General features: G+C 39.0%; 4 protein-coding genes across 4 annotated transcripts; 3 read left to right on the top strand and 1 right to left on the bottom strand.

The window, feature by feature from the left end:
* Positions 1–3728: 3728 nt before the first annotated feature.
* Positions 3729–4838, top strand: PKNH_0940400 (60S ribosomal protein L35ae, putative; the record flags this gene model as incomplete). Its single annotated transcript, XM_002259392.1, has 3 exons — positions 3729–3895; positions 4411–4552; positions 4710–4838. The coding sequence occupies 3 exons, from the start codon at positions 3729–3731 to the stop codon at positions 4836–4838; spliced, it is 438 nt and encodes a 145-aa protein (XP_002259428.1).
* A 1317-nt stretch (positions 4839–6155) lies between these two features.
* On the top strand, positions 6156–6781 carry PKNH_0940300 (60S ribosomal protein L28, putative; the record flags this gene model as incomplete). Its single annotated transcript, XM_002259391.1, has 3 exons — positions 6156–6297; positions 6437–6515; positions 6622–6781. The coding sequence occupies 3 exons, from the start codon at positions 6156–6158 to the stop codon at positions 6779–6781; spliced, it is 381 nt and encodes a 126-aa protein (XP_002259427.1).
* Positions 6782–8807: 2026 nt separating this feature from the next.
* Positions 8808–10587, top strand: PKNH_0940200 (coproporphyrinogen-III oxidase, putative; the record flags this gene model as incomplete). Its single annotated transcript, XM_039114067.1, has 2 exons — positions 8808–8819; positions 9049–10587. 2 exons carry the CDS (start codon positions 8808–8810, stop codon positions 10585–10587), a joined length of 1551 nt encoding a protein of 516 aa, XP_038969689.1.
* Positions 10588–11468: 881 nt separating this feature from the next.
* Positions 11469–16505, bottom strand: PKNH_0940100 (conserved Plasmodium protein, unknown function; the record flags this gene model as incomplete). Its single annotated transcript, XM_002259389.1, has 3 exons — positions 11469–11602; positions 11773–16210; positions 16389–16505. 3 exons carry the CDS (start codon positions 16503–16505, stop codon positions 11469–11471), a joined length of 4689 nt encoding a protein of 1562 aa, XP_002259425.1.
* Positions 16506–17135: the final 630 nt, after the last annotated feature.

Below are 17135 nucleotides of genomic sequence, written 5' to 3'. Positions count from 1 at the left end.
TATAGGAGTAAGGTTTTAGGGTATAGGAGTAAGGTTTTAGGGTATAGGAGTAAGGTTTTAGGGTATAGGAGTAAGGTTTTAGGGTATAGGAGTAAGGTTTTAGGGTATAGGAGTAAGGTTTTAGGGTATAGGAGTAAGGTTTAAGGGTATAGGAGTAAGGTTTTAGGGGTGTTAGAATAAGGTTTCAGGATATAGTACTAACGTTTCTGCTTATAGGACTAACGTTTTAGGTTATAGAAGTCTAGTTTCGTGTTAGCGTGTTCGAGTTCAGTTTAATAAACGCCTATTTTCAGGTACTATGTTTAAGATTTTAGGGTATAGGTGTCGCGTTGCGGGTTGAGGATTTCGCATTGAGCGTTCACAGGGTTTAGGATTTATATTCTATGTAAAATTTCCCGCTTTTATAGCGTATATGTGTGGGATTTTGCACTTAGGTTTGCAGGATTTAATATTTTACGGTATATGCGGGATTTAATATTTTACAACTGTATACTGGATATAATATTTTACGGTGTACATGTGTAAGATTTCGCATTTTTAGGTTGCGGGATTTATAATATTTTACGGTGTATATGTGTAAGATTTCCCATTTTTAGGTTGTGGGATTTAATATTTTACGGTGTAGAAGTGTAAGATTTCGTATTTTTAGGTTTTGGGATTTATAATATTTTACGGTGTATGCAAGATTTAATATTTTACGGTGTATATGTGTAAGATTTCGCATTTAGGTTGCGGGATTTATAATATTTTACGGTGTATATGTGTAAGATTTCGTATTTAGTTTTGCGGGATTTATAATATTTTTACGGTGTATATGTGTAAGATTTCGCATTTTTGGGTTGCGGGATTTATAATATTTTTACGGTGTATATGTGTAAGATTTCGTATTTTTAGGTTGCGGGATATAATATTTTACGGTGTATATGTGTAAGATTTCGCATTTTTAGGTAGCGGGATTTATAATATTTTACGGTGTACATGTGTAAGATTTCGCATTTAGGTTGCGGGATTTATAATATTTTTACGGTGTATATGTGTAAGATTTCGTATTTAGTTTTGCGGGATTTATAATCTTTTTACGGTGTATATGTGTAAGATTTCGTATTTAGTTTTGCGGGATTTATAATATTTTTACGGTGTATATGTGTAAGATTTCGTATTTAGTTTTGCGGGATTTATAATATTTTTACGGTGTATATGTGTAAGATTTCGCATTTAGGTTGCGGGATTTAATATTTTACGTGGTATATGTGCAAGATTTCGCATTTTTTTAGGGGTGTAAGGAGAACAATTATGGCCCGGTATTTCGATGATTTAGGGTTTTTTTTTTTTTTTTTTTTGTAATTTTTAATGAGCTAAAATTCTTTAAATGTTTCTGCGTTCAGTTCAATTTTAAAGGGTGTACTCTTCTTTCTTTATAAATGAGCTACTTTGTTGTGTCCCGCTTTGGATTCCAGCTTCTCGCGGGCTCGGAAGCTGAATAAATTGTGTGCTCACTGCGCCCACGTAAACTAAAATAACAAAACAGCGCAACCCCAAACCTACTACCCTCCACGCCATTTATTAGTGATGATAAGTTTTACCATTAAAAGAAGAAAATAATGTAATTCACCTGCTTATACATAAAGGCGCTACCCTACCTCTCCCGAATGAACCCGTGTTATAGGCAGTCATTCTTATATAGGGACATAAAAATTATAGGAATGATATGAAAATATGAAGGTGGAACGCACGGTAAATGGACCATACCTCATTTGTACACATTCCGGCTAACTCATTGAAAAATAGGTCGCAGGATTAGCAATACCCATACCACCGGAAGATATCCCATTGAATAGAGAGAAAAAAAAAGAAGCGCTCCATTTTTGTCCTTTGTGTAGTGTTCTATAACACCTCGGATATGACAAATTTGGGAGAATGGTCAAAGCTCATGGTGGAGTACGCTAACACTGTTGAACAATAGTTCTAACGCGGAATCGTAATTAACACTTAGAACGAATAATTCAGCATTCTCCTACTCTGTGTGTTCTCCATTGGCTGCCAACGCTCCATTCCGTAATAGCAGTAATATAGAAAATGTATATCCACATATATATGTCCACGGGATCAGCCGCTAAAGAATTCGTTTGCACCCCTTACATTTTTTGCGTCGAACTTTTGGATTTTCCTGCGGGGAAGTAGCACTAAACAAAAGGAAACACACAGGAAATGTTCTAAAGCATGAGCTTACACGGCACTACGAGAGGCTCCATAGAGCAAAATTAGGAGAAATATATTAAAATGGGCTATAAATAAATGTGCGCATATATGAAATATTCCTTTTCTCCCTTTTTTATAGTAAATTATGAATAAAACAGTATAATATTCCGCTGTTCCTTATTTCTTTTGTTTTTTCTTTTTCTTCTGGGGAAGGGTGAGAAACCTTTCCCGATTTTCCAACGGTTGAAACTTACTGCCGCGGCGTATTTGTATACGGAGTTCGCATTTTCTTTTTTTCCTTCTTTGATTTTCTTATTATAAAACATTTTAAGTACTTTTCTTCTCCGCATAATATAATTTGTTAATCCTCACCCTCATTTTCGTTCCACATTTTATTCCGGGACATTAATTCATTAACGCAATAAGAGCGCTTCCCCCGGCCGGAAGGATGCGCATATTTCTTTACACTATACAACTGTACGCAGCTTCCCTTAAAAAAGGAACATTTTTTCCCATTCGCGGGGGAGTTTAAAAAAAAAAAAAAAAAATACGCCTTTCCAAGGCCACTTTCGCAGGAAAAAAGATGTCCGTAACGTATTTTATATATACATATGCAGATATATATGTAATATACGTAATATGTATATATGCATATATACTCGCTTAGTGGCAGGAAGGGAAAGTCACGCGTGGGATAGTGCACGACTTCATTGGTGCAAGAGAAAAGGTTTCCCTTTTTCCCGTATTTCGCGGTGGCATATTCTTCGTGTCCATGCCATATATTATTCCTCCCATGCGCCTCAGGTATCGACCTATATATATCAAAAACATTTTCACCATAGCGTGCCATGTTACAGGACCAAAAAAGAGAGAAAAAGAAAACGCCCCTCTACTAGTGCATACATATTATGATACGTCCATATAATACCCTGTTCCCCGTGAACCTGCTCTGTTCGCTGTAAAAGCTTCATAATACTGCATAATACTGTCATCCCGAAAGTGGAACGAAAAATCGGGGAACGCCCGGAAAAGAATGCTGCCTATGCTAGAAAGAAGAAACCCCCAAGGCATTTTCTACGTAACCTTTTATTGTTTGTGCTTTACAATATAATTATATTCCGCGTGGCGCACTTGACCGCTCCCTCATTATTAATTTGCAAATTGCCCTTAAGAAAAAGGAACCCCCTCACTCCGCTCAGCTTCCTCCCCCAATTTTTTTTTTTTTTTCTTTTCTTTTTTCTTTTTTTTTTCTTTTTTCAAACCGTTGCAAGTATTTTTTTCCGTTCGCAAAAATCCACAATTTTTTATTCTTTTTTCTGAAAAAATAAATAAATTATTTTTATGTTTATGCTTCATTTGAAGGTACATACATTTGTGGAGTTACGCGCATTTTGACCTATGCTCCTCTACTAGTTATTTTTTTTCCTTGCTTTGCCGCGGAGGATTATAAAGTAATTTACCTTATTTTTTGTTTTCGCGATCACGCAACGTGCTGACTGATACATTATACCGAAAATCCCGAACCGAAAATGGATAAAACTAAAACTAAGAAACAAATTACCAACGGCAAAGGGAAAAAACCCGCCAAGGTCGTCAAAAAAGTTGTAAAGAAAGTTTTGGGGAAGAAAAAAAAAACGACGAAGAAGCTTAATGCAGTTCGACTATACGAGAAGGGAGTTATCTTGGGATACAAGAGGTAGGCACACACAACAGGCAACGGCCAACTGCAAAAACATAGCGAATGCTATACTCCTCAGCCCATCCACCTCATCAAAAGGAAATCATGGCACGTGACGGAACTATGCAAAATGAACAGGCCCCATCAATGATCAGACCATAGTGCCTTTAACCCTGTGAATTGCGCCAGCTGTGCGATGTTGCCTGTGCATACGAAGCGGAACAACTGCAGTTCACACGAAAAATATATATATATATATATATATATATATATATATATATATATATATATATATATAAAGCTCCGTACCAACATAGTTCGCACTAATAAAACAGAGATATGTTGGACTGTGCCAAAGAGAAAGTGCACCAGTATATGTAGCAGAAAACGTGCCCCCTTGATGAATGTCGTGGTTGGGTGATGCGAAAAAGGGAATGCGCATATTCGGCACGCCCCTCTGTCTCCCGCCACTGTGCTATCCAGAATGTTAGCACAGATACCTTAACGCTCACTCCTTGCCCTCCCATTTGCAGATCTCAAAGGAACCAAGACCCCAACTTTGCCCTTATTTCTATAAGGAATGTGCATACGAAAAAGCATGCCCAATTCTATGTGGGAAAGAGGGTTGCCTACGTGTACAGGACAAATAAGCACCATGACGGAGTGAAGATTAAGGTATGCGAGCGAAAAACTGATAGCGAAGGGCACCCTTCCATGTCTACCTTATGTCGCTCCACTCGTGATCATCTCAGCCTGCATCGTAATCCTATGCATCTCCAATTCTACACCCCATTCACCCTCTCTCCCTACCCTTGTTCCACCTCTTCCGCAGTGCATATGGGGAAAGGTATGCAGAACACACGGAAACAGTGGAGTGATTCGTGCCAAATTCAAAACCAATATCCCACCTAAGGCCTTTGGAGATAGAGTCCGCATACTTATGTACCCATCGAACATCTGATTCGAAGGGATCCCATGCGTGTGATGCTGTGCTACGATGTGCTGTGTAGCGTTAAATAAGGTAACACTATATAATGTAATTTTTTTCCTTTTTTTTTTTTTCTTTTTCTTGCCTTGTGCGTGATATGAACAAAGAACTTTTAGCAACGTTTTTTTCCTCCAATGTGTCCACCTTAACATCACCGTCATAACCCTACGCATGCATCCTACTTTACCGTTTCGAATTTTTCCATAAAAATGCTCATGCGAGTGGATGCATGTTATGTGGCGAATGTATGAAGCATAGACAAAAAAAAAAAGAAAAAAAAAAGCATTTCAAAAAATAGACTTTAAAAAAAAAAAATAACAACTTTCAAATTCCCTACGGGGTTTAAGGAATCAAACGCGCATCCACCGGGGTTGCACATCATCCCATTTTTTTCCATTTAAAATGATAAAGGAATGCCTGCGCAAGTCGTAACTTACGCAGTTCTAATGGTTGACGGTGCGGGAATGTTTAAAATGATGAAAAATCCTACTCTTAATCCCCTTCAGTGCTCCCCGTTGGCTTCTGCAACTTTGTAGTTTTTTTTCTTTTTTTTCCGCGCTTCATAAACGATGGCGCACATTGGGGGGACTACTAAAATGGCTAATTTTCTCTTAATTCAGAAAATAAAATGTCAAAAGGAAAAATAAAAAATTGCAACTTTTTCTTCAAAATTTTTGGGGAGATATAAAAAGCTATAATAATACAGGGAAAAATAAAAAAAAGAAAAAAAAGAACAAAATAAAATACAAAAAAAAAAAAAAAAAACGACTCCCCTTTCCCTGCATAACTTTACTTATCCTTCCGGGGAAAAGTAAAGCACAGCTTTAGTAAATTGGGGGCGCTTACAAAATGGCATGCGCTCGAGGCACAGTGCCAAAATGTTATGTATGCTTCGTTCATAACGCTGCATATGAGGGACGCGTAGTGCATACTTTCGACCCTCACCCCCCCCAGGGTTTGAAAAAAAAAAAAAAATTCTTCACAAATTTGCCTCCCTAAAGGGATTAATACTCCTATTCATTTATTTTTATCGAAATAAAAAATTTTGGGAAAACCTGAACATGGAATTGTTTACCCATTCATCTGAACATTTATCCTGAATTTTAATTAACCCCATAGCTGACAAAACTATTTATCCTCTTAAACTTGTTCATCTATCTTGAACCAACGTAAAAATCGCGGTTTCAGCAAAAGATTACTTTCTCTTAGCGTAAAAGTATATAAAAAAAACCCTCTTCGGGAAAAAAGGAAAAAAAAAAAAAAAAGAAACTAACAAAAACTGTGAAGAAAATGTCAAACGTCAGCAACGCCCTCATTTGGGAATTAACCAAAAAGAACAACTGCTTCTTAAAAAAAAACAAAAGTGGAAGAAAGGGAATTTTCCTATGCGACTCATACAATATTAAATGCAAAAATACGCCATCAAGTAGTGGTATGTCGACGCGCGTTCGTGCAAGTATTTATGCGTTGCGAGTTGCAATCGCGTAGAAAAAAAAATACTTGTTCCTCTTCAATTTTTCCTTTCCCCTCCGCGGCTAAATTATCCTTTTACACTATTTCCTTTCTCTTAGGACTCGTGAAACAGAATGGCGTAAATCTCCGATTGCACAAGGGGAAGGTTGTCATGTGCGTTAAATCCACGGACCAAAAGTAAGGGGGGAACACGCATACGTGCAAATTTGGCCCTACACAGTGAGCGTCACGTACATTTCTGTGCCAAATTAACGTTACCCATCTTCATACCCATTTCCCGCAGTACCACCACGAACAAGATATACAGAACGAAAAACAAGGGAACAGCCATGAAGCTGATCGATGAACACACAAACCTTGTAAGCAGCAAAAGCAAGAAGCAGTTAATTAAGAAGTACAAGCGCATGTCCAAAATGTACAATTGCAATAAGGGGAATAAATAAACCAATTAACATGTATGATCCGAAGGAAGACAGGAAAATCACCTAACGCTCTTATACGACATGTTCCTGCGATTTGCCCCCTTATTGGACCCACCGCCAATACGTGTGCGTACAATTTATATGATAATGTGAGAAGAAAGATTTTTTTTTTTTTTTTTTTTTAATTTTCCATACATTATATTCGTGCCGTCCTAATTGAACTTTAAAAAGAAACGAATGCCACACAGAGTGAATTTAAAATGAGCATTAATTAGGCAACATTTTCGCGAACGGAATATCGTAATCATCCCTTGCCCATTTATGAACAAATCATAAAGGCAAAAAAAAAAATTAGAAAAAACAGAAAAAAGAGAACATATCACCCAAAGTGAACTCAACGGTCTATGCGAAAAATTCCTACTGTGGCATTTCGCCAAATTAAAAAAAAAAGAGTGAAGAAAAAAAAATACAGAAGCACGCCGACATGAACGTATGTAGGTATATCGAAAGGGGATGCCAAAGGAATTACTTGAAACCTTAACATATAAGGGGCACTTTTCCCATGTTAAAACGCAGCACAAGGGGCAAAGAGGCATTATCCGTTAAAACATATAATAAACATGTTAGTTCCACTTTCCCCACCTCTTCACCTTCATCTTGCAGTCCAAATGAAAATTTCCTAAAATGCCAAAAGATCTTCTTATTACTAAAACCAACCTGGGCTCAGTGGCCGATAAAAACAACACACCCAGCTTCACGCAACCCCTGATGCGGCTGCTTCCGACCTGTGATACTCAGCACACAGTTGCCCCAAAAGTCTATGCATTCACTATCCATCATATTTCCCCCTTCTGTCATGTATGGCTCCAATGGAGCTGTATGATACCCACTGTGAGAATTACTAACCCGTCTGGCGAATATTAAAAATGCCAGCGGAGAAAAGCGCACGTCGTTATTCGCTGTTTCTACGTATAAATGCGCTTAGGTCCTCGTTCCCTCTAGCAAAACTATAAATATCTGTATAAGTAGCAGGAATGCATTATTCGAGCATGTCATTTGTCATTTGTTCTTTTTCTTTTTTTTTTTTTTTTTTTTTTTTTTCATTTCCTGGGGAAAATATGTAGATGCGGGATCAATTTTTAAAAAGCAGCACCAAGAAAAAATGACCCTGACTCTCCTATGCACTCAGCATTTTGGGAACATTTCAGGAAAATATTATTTGTAACAGAATTTGCGGCTCCTCGTCCGTTTGATCCGTCGTCCAGTTGTTCAGTTTTTTTTTTTTTTTTCTTTTTTTTTCCTTTTTTGGTAAAAGCTGGGAAATAATTTTTTCTTACGGGCTGGCGGAACAAGAATGCCAACGGACTTACATTCAAAAAAAAAAAAAAAAAAAAAAAAAAAAAAGGAATGTAGGCCATAATCAACTTTGACAATTTTAACTTCATATTTATATCTGCCATTCTTTTGTTTAATTTCTTTGTTTTCCTTTTGACGCCGCCCGTTCTAATTCCACCCCCCCTTTAAGGGCCCTTTATAATACTCTTCCCTTTTTTTTTTTCTACCCCCCCTTGTAATCTTCTTAACATTGCAACCCAATTTAGGGTCCTCTTTCTTTGTTAACATTACAAGGGGCACTTTCCACCACCATCAGCAGCGTGCATTGCTTTATCCAAACACGCTTGCAAGTTTGTTCATCCAGATGGTGGTTCACCCGGTCGTAAACATTTTACAATTTTTTTCTACGACATGGAATAGTTCTTAGTTTAACGTATCTTTTTGTTGTATTGTACTGTTTTTTTTTTTTTTTTTTCTTTAACTTATCACTCCATCCGCAGTGAGCACTCCTTTTTTTGTTTCTTTGATCATATAGCGGTTTTTCTTCTGGGCTGGATGTAGCGAGGGGAAGGGGGAGAAGCACGCGAATCGTCATTTTTCCAACCTTCCCTCACTTCGTCCTCTTTACCCACCCGCTATCAACACTGCCACGCCGCGGTGCCAACCCCATTCCCCCCGCGTAAACGCCCTCATGAGCACCAATTCATATACAATGAAAGATGAGGTAGGTTCAAACTGGATAAACAAGAACCCAAAGCAGACGCAGGACGAGTCTAAAATTCCGCGTTCTAATTTTGATGTATGCCCCTTTGAAGACCAGGGGGTTCGCTCGTGCACATTATTCTGGGGTAGTGACTTATGCGCTAAGGGCGCCTCGAAGGAGGATACTTATATGTGTAATGTCTCATTGTAATTTTGTACTTTTCCCCCCCTTTGCTATTTTTCCCATGCAGCCATCTCCCAATGAAAAATTCCGCAACTGTTGGGAAAATCTACTAAAGCTCGAGCAGAACAATATATGCAGTTTATTCGAGTCATTAGATACAATAAAGTTTCGTGAAGAGACATGGACGAAGAAAAACTCGAAGAAGAAAAAAATAGGATCAGGAATAACGAGGATCCTAGAAAATGGACAAGTATTTGAAAAATGTGCCGTGAACTACTCGTGCGTATATGGAACTATTGACAGAGAGACTGCCAAGCAGATGTGCGTGAATCAATACAATAAAGAATACATCAATAGTAAGGAAATTTGTTATACCGAAGATCTGAACCAAGTTATTTCTCGCATCATAAACAATGGGGGGTTAAAAATAGTTCGAGAGAAATACAAGTACTATGCTTCTGGGTTGTCTATCATTGCGCACCCCGTGAACCCTAATGCACCCTCCATCCATATGAATTTTCGCTTTTTCCAAGTATTCATCAAAACCGGGCGTAAAAAAAAGAAAAACACTCCATCTGCGAATGGTACCAATACGGCATATAGGAACGCTGGCGTAGCCGGTAGCGTCAGCGCCAACACATACCCCGCTACCAATAAAGGATGCCAAAATGGACAGATCGCCAATGTAAATGCAGGTGCTGGTAGCGCGAGCACTGCGAAGAGTCATATAGATAGTAACTACCGAAGTTTGAAACATTGGTTTGGGGGAGGATGCGACTTAAGTCCCAGTTATATTTTCCCAGAATTATTCATCCACTTTCATCACTCATTTAAGGTAGTGTGCGATAAGTATAATCACTTATTTTACAAGTATTTCAAAAAATGGTGTGACATGTATTTTCGAATTAGGCACAGAAATATGAGCAGAGGGATTGGCGGGATATTTTTTGACAATTTATTGGACAACACTATAAAGGCAAAAATAAAAGGGAAAATTAAAAATGGCAAAGCGAGGGAATTGCAAAATATAAGCATGAACCTTAGCAACATAAATGGCAATAACGTCAATGCTAACTATAATAACAGTCATACGAATAAAAAACTTCCGTCGGATGAAAGGCCATGTAAATGCCACAGCTGTAACCCCATCATGGATAACAGCTACAGAATGATATTCCTATTTGTCCAGGAGTGCATCATAAATTTTCGTAAATCCTACCTCTATATTCTCGCCCAGACAATTCATTGTAAGTATGACGACAACATGCTTAATTGGCAACGTGTATGTCGAGGCAGATACACAGAGTTCAATTTATTATATGACCGAGGTACTAAGTTTGGACTAGAATTAAATACTTACAAAACTTATAAGAGAAAAAAAGAATCCGACAAAATTGAAAATTATGCTTCCACCTTTTTGAAGGATGAAGTTTTTTCGGAACAGAATTCTGACTACTTTTCAGATGAGCATGAGAAAATTGACAACGTTTTTTCCTCTCTCCCCCTCAAGTGTGAATTTTTTTACAAGTACAAAATTGTGAAGTACTCCCGCGAGCATGAGACGCTGCAGGTATTGAAGCATCCGAAGAGGTGGGTCGAGTACTAGGTGGGTCGAGTACTAGGTGGGTTGAGTACTAGGTGGGTCGATCGCTATGCTATCTTGATTATTAGCTTATGGGGGAATTACCCCCGTGTGCCATTTCCAGGGGGACATTCCCTTTCATACCAGGGAAGAAGAGGCTTGTCTTTTGCCCTTAGGCATCCCTTCGGAACCACCACCTCATCTGGCTAACGTCTTATCTTCGTACCATGGCAGTTTTAATAACCTACCCTGATGTGCTATCAAGAGGAAACCTTTTCTCGAACACAACTTTGCCTTTTTTTTTTTTTTTTTTTTTTTTTGACGCATAAATTAGACTATTTCTCCTATGGGGGCCTCCCATATCCACGCCACATCGCGGAATTCTCCGCATATGCAGCGCGAACCATGTGGACGCCTTTTTTTAATTTGTCTCATTCTTGATATTGATCACTTAATCGATGAAGAAGTTTGAATAATCATTCTTTAATCAGCTGGTTTTATCAAATCACGCACGTCGCTACGACGCACACAACTACGGGTGTCAGCAGCAGTTGGAGAGACAATGGGAGTTGACGTGGTCATAAGCAGTTCCTCCCGTGGGGGCCCATTCTGCAAAGGGAAACTACCAATATGGGCATCCAATGGGTCGCAGTTGCACAAAAAAACAAAACAAAACAAACGAAAAACAATGAAAAGCATAGTGAAGTATACGTGAGGTAATGTGAAAAAACAATTACCCTACAATTAAGTAACATTCAGCAAAAAAAAAGAAAAAAAAGCAATGGGCCCCTATACAAAAAAAAAAAACGATCCTTCATGATGAACCAACCCCCCAAATGGTCAGGCACACTTTCTGACGGGGGAAGAATGGAACCATGGCGTACCTTCAGACAAACGCGTCCATCTCAACTCCTCTTCTTCTTGTTATTGTCATACGAACTGGAGTAGTTATTTTCACTGTTGAGGTACTCTGCGTAATTGAGATGGCTGATGTTTTGGTCGTCGTTTGAGTGAAGCAGATTTATGTCCTTGTAGGAGTCTGAGGGGCGGGAGGAACAGGGAGAAGAAAAAATGGAAAGTTTGAAAGTGACTGATGCAGAAAAAATGGAGGAAAGTGAAAAAGAAGCAAAGCTGACGTAGACGCGGAAGTCTGACCCAATGGACATTCACACACTCCCTCCGTGTCGATCCGCTTATTGCCGTTCTTACAGAGATGGTTTCTATTGATATTTATGATATTGTTGAAGTGGTCGTATTTCTTCCGCTTGAAATAGTAGTGTAGAAATATATCCACATTCACGTTCATCGTGCCGTTATCGGTGAGCTGGCTTAGAGATTCCCGGTCCTCGTCGTCGCCGTCATAGGCAAAGCGCTCAGCGTCGTAGCCACCGTTTCTCACACTCAAAGCATCCTTATCACTGGAGGAGTATATGCACGACTCCGCATTTTTGTAATTATCATACATATGCGTATGAATGAAATTTTTATTAGGTTTGTCTTCATTGGAGGGATCCTTCATGATGTCCAACCGTTTAGGAGTTCCTCCGATGGAATCACCACCCCTGTTGTGGCCACTGCTGGGACATGTTTCGTTGCTTCTGAGGAAGAGTTTCATTCCCGGGTCCCTCCGCATCATGCGATTGTGAATAAAGAAAAATAAATTTTTAAATCCCTGCATCTTGGCTATCTTCATGTGCTCAATATCCTTCAATATTAGCAATCTTGTCACCCAGTTTTTTAAGAAAAAAATTAAAAAGTAAATATAGACAACTCCTCTGCATGAAATTTTATACACCTGTTTCAAAGTGATCTTGAAAAATTTGCAAATGGTATTCCTTACAAATCGACGTATCCATCGGCGGATTGCTCTGTACACCGATCTAAAGAAACGCCTCACAAAGTAGGGCAGAGCGCTTTGGTCGTGCTCCATTTCTTCTTGTGCATCCCTTTTCCTCTTCGCCTTGACCACTCGTCTTCCCATCCTGGTGAGCAATCTCCAAGCAGATCTCCACCAGGGGGTCTTCTTCCTGTGCGTCCTCTCGTAGTACAGGCTAGCCCTGTGGCCGACCTCCGTCAACTCGTAGCTCCTTATCAGCAACACAGAAATTACAAAAAATAAAAGAAAGCGATAAAATAAAAGAGGGACAAACGACATGGCATACAAAATGAAAGAAATACCATAACTTAAAAAAAACAAAATTATCATATTTACGAATGTGTAAGATGTGAATTCCCAATTGAGAGCATAATTAACTTTTTCGTAAACCATTGTAAAGGCTCCTGTAAAATTCTGTGTTAATGTTATAAGCATTATGAATCGCTTAAGAAGCAAATGCACATTTGGTACATCCACGTTATTTGAAAAGATCGATGTCTTCTTACCCTCAATCGAATTAAAAAACAAATAAAAGTTATGGAACGGAGATTTCACGATTGGCATAAATGCATATTTCTTCTTAAACGCAAACATGTCTTTCTTCTCGTTAGTCCCACTCGTACCATTTTTCGTGTTCAACTCGGCGGCTTTCTCTTCATTTGGGGATGCTAAATTGTTCTTTATTGCGTCGAAGAGAAAATTTTTTTTTAAGAATTTCGATTCTATCGACGTGTTTGAGTTGGAACAGGGGCTCTCCTCCACCACCCTCATATGATCAAACGACGGGATGGCATCGCTGCTCCTGGTCATGCAACTACGATTTACCACTTTGGGGGGTTCCAATCCATTCGAGTTAGCAACTCCGTCAGCATTTACTTCTGTTTTGTACTGCGCTAAATATTCATCCGTCGCATTTTGGCACGAAGAAGAATCTATCGCTGAGTTGTCTGTGTGCACCTCCCCTTGGATACTTTGTTCCATTCCGTTCTTATTTCCACGATGCGTCCTGCGGGCACTTTCCTTCCCATGCTTCGACGTACTAAACTGCTTATGTTCGTTATCACTCGGTTTGTTACTCCCTCCTGATTGGTTGCCCTCTCCTGGTTGGTGATTGCCCCTAACTGAATCATCCATTTGGGGGTTCCTCCCTTGTTTTCCCTTTGTTGGCGTATCCCCCCAATGGTGCAAATCTCCCACTTTCTCATTTTGGCCTTCCCCCCTTGGAGTAGTCTCCCCCTCTGCTTTCCTTCGTTTCTCATTCATCCCGTTAAACAACCCAGCTAGCCCATTTCCATGTGAACCCACATTGAAAAAATCCAACGGATTCTTATCTCTACTATCGAACATCATGTTCTGAATTTTTTTCGCAAATTTTGTTACGTTGTTTAATTTGTTGTTTAGCTCATCAGGTGTATTCTGCATAAATTCGATTAGACCTTTTTTTTTTTGTTCCTCAGGGTGTTCATTTTTTCCATCCTTCATATTTCCATTGGACACTTCCTCTTCGTGATTCAAGTTGGATTGCTTTACAAAGCAATTTTCTTCAATTTGGAAATGGGCCACATGCTGTCCTCCGTCCTTGGGGGGGCTTTCAGGGCTGATAAAACTCTCTCCATAGAAGCTTCCATTACTGCTGTATTCGTTTTGGCTGTTCATCTCCCTGATTATTTCTCCATTGAGTTCGTCATTCTTCTCAGGGGTACCACTCTTAGTATGCTCCCGACCATCTGCGTGCACACTTGGGTTGTTCTTCAACTTATCATCTGTCACTACCAGTTGGGGGATGTCGGAACTGTTTACACCGCCTTGAAGTTTCTCCGCTAGTGAGTTACTTTGGAGGTGCAACTGCCTTCCCCCCCGATGAGAGGGAGCATCTTCATGTTGTACATTGATACCTCTCTCCCCGCCGCAATAATTCGAGTCTATATCATTCGCCGAGAGAAATACCTCCCTGCGATTGCTGTCAAAAAAACGCACGTTGCGCCTATTCTCTGGGGGGAGTATTTGGTGGGGCTGGGGGCTCTTCGCGTGAAGGGGGTTCCAGTGGGGCGGCCTCTTCTTCACATGGACGGGGCGAAAGTTATATGCCATGATGCTGGGGTCAGAATCGATGTGGCCAAACTTATAGGAAAGGGAAATGAAAATCAGACAAAAAAAAATATGAACAAAGATGAGGAAAAAAGGAGAAATAACAATTAATCGGAAGAAAAATAACCAGAAAGATAAAATAAACACATAATCATAATAATTTAGAGCAATCATTTCAACCCTCCTGGGGTTGAAGAGGTAGAAAAATTTATATAGCCATATAGGCAACTGAGTAACATAGACAAAGAAGTTTTCGCTATAGTACTGACAATAAAGAGGTTCAAATTGTACAGGTAATTTATAGTAAAATAAAGGTTTCCTCATGTTACTATAAAGAGTCAAAAGAAGGGGATTTTTTTTAAAAATTATTTTCATTTTTATATTTAAAAACCCTAATGTGTATAGAGGGTTAAGCATTCCATATTCTTCGAACCCTTCCACTGGCTTAAAGAATTTATAGTTAAATAATTTATTGTTACATGGAAAAATGTGTAACCATAGAAAGCACTTGGTACAATATTTTATCCTATTCCTGATTCTTTTAATTTTATATCTATATGTATTTAGAAGAAGAAAGAAAGGAATGATTACCCTACCCAGAATTATTTCTTCGTTGTTTTTTTTCTTGTTTACATACTTTATATTTATCACAATGTCAGTGTATATGTCCTTCACGTTATGCTTAATACATTCGTTGATTATTAAATTGTTCATTGGCAGAGTTCTCGAACTTAGCTTTCTCAATTTACCAACGTACTTCTTGTCCTCCATAATGGTTGTCACAAATATAGATATGTCACTGATATTCACATTCTTATTAAAAAATAATAATTTCGCTTCTTTAATGAAAAGGTTTACTTTGCACAAATGTGCCTGTTTCTGCATCATATAATTTTCCCTTGCCTCGGCGTACTGATTCGAGTTCAAGGAACTTTCCCTTTCGGCCACCTCTGAAGATGATGTTATCTTTTTGGACGATCCTCGGGAAGATGATTCAATTGCTTCACTCGATACAGATTCACTGGTAGACAGATTTAGCGATGCATCATCTGAGTTCTCTTTTTTTACACTTTCATGGGAACTACGTGAAGATGTCCTTCCAGAACTGCTACCTGATGTATCGTGTGAAATTCTCTTTGGAGAACCTCTCGAACCGTCTGTTGTATACTCCGCGCAGGAATCGTAATTTGATGCAGAATTCGAATTTAATGACATGACACCATGTGGAGCTTCGCTAACGATGCTTTGCACGCTGGAGTTGCATGTTATTGGTTCTTTTTTCAACCAGGCCTCCTTCTCATGGTGATCCCCTTCACCTTTCTTGTTGATATTCAAGGGAGAAGAAGTACGTATGTACGACTCATCAATATTTAAATAATTAGAACTTTTCGAATTTATGTAAATATTGTTATATGAATCCTTTTTACAATCACCTTCCTTCTCTTCCTGTGTACTGTGTCCATGAACTCTCCGCCTGTTGCTTCCTCTTTTGCTTCTTCTTCCATCCGGCGTCCTTTGCTTCATCCGTTTCTCCTTATCTTTTCTTATTCTCTTTTTTCTCCTCTTTGCTATACTCTTCATGTTCCAGTTGAAGTCCAGATTCCTTGAGTTGTAGCAGATGTCGTCATTTTTGAAAAAGTACTTAGAAGAAATTACCTTGCTTATTATTTTCCCGAGTTGGGTCTGCGATGTGTGTGTTTGTGGGAGGGGAGGGGAAATTTTCTATTTGCTAATTCTTTATGCACTTATATGTTACGGAATCCATCAAATGAAACAAGCAACCACGCGGATAATACACAAATGAGCCTTTTAATGGAGAAGGATGGAAACTGTCTGGTACAGACACACCTCATGTGCTTACCCCTTGCATATTCTGTAGGTTGTCAATGGGCGTGTTCTTATTCGCAATAGAATCTATTACATTTTCGATGACCTTCTCTGATATAGATAAGAGCTTTTTGTTTATCCATGTTGACATGGTTGCGACTGTGCGGATGTGATTCAAGGGAGGGACAACGCTACCCCGGGCGGCAGAATCCCTTTTTTTTTTTTTTACCTGGCTACTCAAATGTGTAAGCGCGCCTCTCGAGGGTCTTATTTTCGCCTTCCCCGCTTGGCTACGTACCACAGACGGGTCGACCTCGATCTCGAGCCTTCTCAAACGTCAAACCAATTCCGTTGAGAAAAGAAGCGGAGGGCAATGGCGCGCAGCCATAAACAAGGCCAATTTGAAACAACATAAAGTTAAAAATTGCTGGTAAAGCAAACAGAAAAAAAAGCGGCAGAATGGCTGTGAAAAGGGATCAAAGGAGGAGCCTGCGTCTTCACTATAGTTTCTTTCTCTTTTCCCAATATGATACCCCCTCTACGCATGGGACCAAGGGAATTGTGAAAAAGCTTCGCAATTGTATACTTAATTTTCTATTGCATGTTTCCAAAAGGGGGAAAAGAAAATCACTCTGTGTTTATCTGCGTATAATTCTTTAAAATGGGTAAAAATGTGTGAAATATTTTTCAAGAAGAAAAAAGCTGCTCCTGAATTCTTACATCATGTGCTTTTTCAACTGCACATTGGAATTTTTTTTTTTTTTTTTTTTTTTTTTTTTCC

The sequence above is a fragment of the Plasmodium knowlesi genome (assembly GCF_000006355.2).
Source record: "Plasmodium knowlesi strain H genome assembly, chromosome: 9".
Classification (NCBI taxonomy): Eukaryota; Apicomplexa; class Aconoidasida; order Haemosporida; family Plasmodiidae; genus Plasmodium; species Plasmodium knowlesi.
This window is presented reverse-complemented; position numbering and strand designations above follow the sequence as displayed.